The 4,534-nt window shown below is 45.2% G+C and overlaps 1 protein-coding gene across 2 annotated transcripts in view; it reads left to right on the plus strand.

The window, feature by feature from the left end:
• Positions 1 to 2,104: 2,104 nt before the first annotated feature.
• The window catches only part of HOGA1 (4-hydroxy-2-oxoglutarate aldolase 1), a 40,194-nt gene continuing 37,764 nt past the window's right edge, over positions 2,105 to 4,534 (plus strand). Inside the window, exon 1 of one of the 2 annotated variants that reach the window (XM_044665738.1) lies at positions 2,105 to 2,775. In XM_044665738.1, coding sequence (XP_044521673.1) covers positions 2,556 to 2,775 — 220 coding nt within the window. In that variant the 5' untranslated portion in view covers positions 2,105 to 2,555. The remainder of the gene's footprint in view (positions 2,776 to 4,534) is intronic. The other variant, XM_044665739.1, reaches the window with a different exon arrangement.

The raw sequence follows: 4,534 nt of genomic DNA on the forward strand, positions 1-4,534 counted from the left end.
GTGGATTTAGAGGCCTAGAGGTAGGAGGTCCTGGATTCAAATTTGGCCTCAGAAACTTCCTAGCTGTATGACCCTGGGCAAGCCACTTAGCCCTCATGGCCTAACCCTTACCACTCTTCTGCCTTAGAACCAATATATAGTATTGACTCTAAGGTGGAAGGGAAGGGTTTTTAAAAAAAATTTTCTTAAAGGAAAGAATAAGGAAGTGGAAAAAGAGTCTGTAGGGAGGAGGAGAAAGGAGAAAATAATAGATGTTCTCTCAGAATTTTCCTGAATGCTTTCTTTAAAAAATATATTTATATATACATATACATATTTCATTAAATATTATCCAACACCATGTAAAATATTTTTTAACATTCATTTTAAAAATTTTGAGCTCCAAATTTCTCTCCCTCCCAACCCTCCCCGCATCCCTTGAGAAGGCAAGCAATTCCACACTATCGACTCTGCGGATGAAGTCATGCAAAACACCCTCCCATGTTAGCCACATTGCTAAAAAGAACACCAAACACACACAAGCACAAACAAAAATAGTTTTTTTAAGCCACTTTCATCCATCCACAGAATTCCTCGGTTCTCTCTGCAGAGATAGACTGTCCTTTTCATCATGGGTCCCTTGGAATTGCCTCGCTCAGAGTTGAGCATCCTTACAGTAGTGCTGTTAACAGCAACAGAGTTCTGTCCTGCTGCTTTGCTTTCTTCCTCTTCTCCTGACTCCGCGCTCCTTCTCAGGGTCTGCTTTGCTGAGGAGGAAGAGCCCTACTATGTGCACGGCATAGTGCAAAGCCCTTTAAAATATGACCCCCTCTGCTCGATCAGTAGCCATCGTTGGTGCCTCTGCCTCTCGGTGTTCCCCGGCGGGACCAGACCCCCTTCTGTCCTCTCTCTCCAGTCTCAAAGGATACCCGATAGCTTCCAGGGATTGAATTCTCCTCTCTCTTCAGATGCTTCCTAAAACTACATATTGGACCTCAGTCTCCCTCCTAAGCCTCAGGCTCACATCCCCAGGTGCCTCTTTCTTATAGGCTGTTGCTATTCAGTCGTGTCCATTTCTGCATGACCCAATTTGGGGTTTTCTTATTTTTTTTAATAAATAAAAAAATTTTTTTCTATGGTTCCATGATTCATGTTTTCTCCCTCCCCTCTCCCGGAGTTGACAAGCAATTCCACTGGGTTTTACATGTGTTATCCCTCAAAATCTAATTCTGTATTATTCATTTTTGTAATAAAGTCATCTTTTAAAACTAAACCCCCATCATTTGGGATTTTCTTGGCAAAGATACTGGAGGGGTTTGCCATTTCCCTCTCCGGCTCATTCTACAAGAGAAGGAAACTGAGGCAGGGTGAAGGGGCTTTTCTAGGAGTCGCAGGGCTAGGAAGCGTCTGAGGGCAGCTTTGGTCTTACTGTGTTTTTCCTCCGACTCTCCACTCTTCTGAAATTTGCCATTTCTGACCTTCTGGTCACACAGGTTCATCCTTTCACACACACACTCCCATCTTGAGTCAGTCCCTGAATCTTGCTGTATGTGCCTCCCCAGAATCATCTCTCCATCCCCACCGCTCTATCTAAATCCTGCCCTTTGTGGACTGCTCCTGCAACGAGGGTGCCCCTTCCCATGCGCCTTCACTCCTCGGCACCCTTATCCTCTTCGTGCCCCCTGTGCAGTCCGTTCCTTTAACCTCTCCCCTTCTCCTGGTCTCCTTCCTTCCCTTGTCTGACTCTTCCTTCACTCCCCTCTTCACCTCGTGGCATCCTCTCTGTCTCTGTGACCTCTGTCCCATTCCTCAGCCTCCCTCCTCCTTGCTCCCACCTACTTTCTCCCAAGGCAGCGCTCCCCGCCGAGTGTCTAGGGGCCAAGAATCACCGAGAAAGCAGAGGGTGAAAGGGAGGGGGAGCTGCCCCCTGGGGCAGGGGAAAAGCTGAAAAAAAAAACTCAGTGAAGCAGGAGGGAGGAGACCAGAGAAGAGGCTCTCCGCCAATCAGCGACCCAGGAGCAGCCCTGGTGCCTCTCCTCCCCTGGGCCCGAGACCGGAAAACAGGGAGCCCTCCAAACCCCTCCCACTTGGGGTGCCAGCTCTTCCCTCTGGAAAGGGGGTGGGGAGGGAGAGTTCGGACTCACAGGGGGCTCCTGGAAGGCAGGCTTGTCCCCTAGCTTTGCTAAAGGGACAAAAGAAACTTGTCTGTGGCTCTCTGGACAGGGCTGCAGGAAAGTGGGGAGGGGGGTTGAGCACTGCAAAAAGGTCCTCTCCCAGAGACACGGGGCCACAGTTTGAATCACAGCCGTGATCCTTCCAGGCCTCAGTTTCCTGCTCCGTAAAACAGGAGAGTTGGACTAAGGGATCTCCAAGCCCAAGTCCAGCGTTAAATCTTACGATCATCTTCCCACTCTTTCGCTCCCCAGCCTACGCCTCTCTCCTGTCTATGAACCCAGGTTTCAGGAGGGGGGCAGCAAATTTTTAACTAAGCTATTGATTATTAACCGGAGGGAGAGAGCTCAGGCTTGACTCCAGGTCAGGGGCAGAGAGCCGCCAAGTTAAGACTTCCTAAGGATATGCTGGCATCTCAAGTCTGGTCCTCTGCAAAGCTGGGGGCAAAAGGGCTAGGCAGATGCCTGGTGCGGGGTCTGACAGGCTGGGCCTCTGGGGAGGGGAAGAAAGTGGACATTGGGGGCATCTACCCCCCAGTGACCACCCCATTCACAGCCACTGCAGAGGTGGACTACGGCAAGCTGGAAGAGAATCTGTACAAACTTGGCACCGTCCCCTTCCGAGGTAAGGTGGACCCTGGACGTGGCTGAGGGAGGCAGGACAGAGGAGTGGAAAGAAGGGTCAGAGCAGAAGCCAGGCAGGCCTGGATCTGATCCCAACTTCATGGCTTACCAGCAGCCAGTCACTTGCCTTTCTCAAGGCTTCTGATTCACCGTGAGGCTCCATTTGTGGCTTCCTCATGCCCCTTCCAAAGCAGAGGCTCTGTGGGTGATTCAGTGGCCCAGGGGTGCTCATTGGGATGGATACCAGTGGTCAGCCTCTCCTCAACCCAGGCCAAGGGAAGGCTCTCCACAGACGTAGAGGACCTACCATTTTCCTGTGTATGAGAAATACAGAACCTTGTTCCCCCGAGAATGACCTCTGAGTAGTCCCCAACAGCCCCCTTTATGGAACTCTTTTGAAGATTGATTCTCTTCGTCTTGCCTCTGGAGTCTCTGTCTCATTGCTCCCTGAACCTGAGTAGGAATGTTCAGGGTTATTCTCTTATCTGCCTCAAGTTTTTTTTCTCCCTCCCTATTAGTTTATGAGCTCTGTCCCTCTTTGCATCCCTAATGCTTGCACAAATGCTTAGCAACTGACTGAATGACTGACTCCTGCAATTGACTACTTGGGCTCCCTCATTTATTTGCTTTTGACTGGCTTTCTTTTCCTCTTATCTTTACTGACCAATATTTATAGAAGGCCCCTTCTAAAACATAATAGTTGGACAGTCAACCGTAGTGGTTTATTTATATATACTACTATTATTAAACTAATACAGCAGAGCCCTACTGGGTTGACTTTTACAATCTGCTACCACCCTTTGGGGAGACCACTCTTACCCTAGCTCAGATCTCTGAACCCCCTTACTCCTATACCACCCAGGGGGATATTACTCTATGGAATTTTGCCTCAGAAAAGATCAAAGCTTTGGACTTTCTGGAGATGAAATTCTAACTTTTTAATTTTATTTAAAAAAAATGACATTTGTTTTCTGACATTTTGTGATTTGGATTCTCTCCCTCTCTTCCCTCATCCAGTCCAAGGTGGTAAATAATCTGATATAGATTATATGAGTGCTTTTATAGAGTACATATTTTCATATTCCCCATATCATGACTGAAAACATATATCCCATATACAATTAAAAAAAAACTCAAGAAGGAAATAAAGCAAAGTTGCACACTGTTCTGTAATCAGATTCTAATCGTTTCTTCTTTGGTTAAGGATAGCAGGTTGTTTTTTTGTATCATGAGTCTCTTGGGGTTGTCTTGAAACCTTGTTTTGGTGATAATAGTTTAGTCCTTCACAGTTGATCATCATATAATATTTTATATTATTTATATAACATTTCGTATATATAATACTTATGTATTTATTATATATAAAATTTATATTATATATTTGTATATTTATTTTATAGATACTTATATATTTATATATTTATTATGTGTGTTGTTTCTATGAATATAATATTTCTATATTTCATATATGATATTTATATGAAATACAATTTCTATTACTGTATACATTATTGTTCTGATTCGGCTCACTTCACTTTGCATTAGTTCATGAGTCTTTCCAGGTTTTTCTGAACTCATCCTGTTTGTCATTTCTTATAGTACAATAGTTTTCCATTACAACTGTATAACATACCTTGTTCAGCTAGTCCCCAGTTGATGGACACTCCCTTGGTTTCCAATTCTTTGCCCCTACAAAAAGAGCTGTTAACAATCTTTTTGTATAAGTAGGTCTTTTTTTCCTTATCTCTGATCTCTTTAGG

The sequence above is a fragment of the Gracilinanus agilis genome, chromosome 2, assembly GCF_016433145.1.
Source record: "Gracilinanus agilis isolate LMUSP501 chromosome 2, AgileGrace, whole genome shotgun sequence".
In the NCBI taxonomy this organism is placed as follows: Eukaryota; Metazoa; Chordata; class Mammalia; order Didelphimorphia; family Didelphidae; genus Gracilinanus; species Gracilinanus agilis.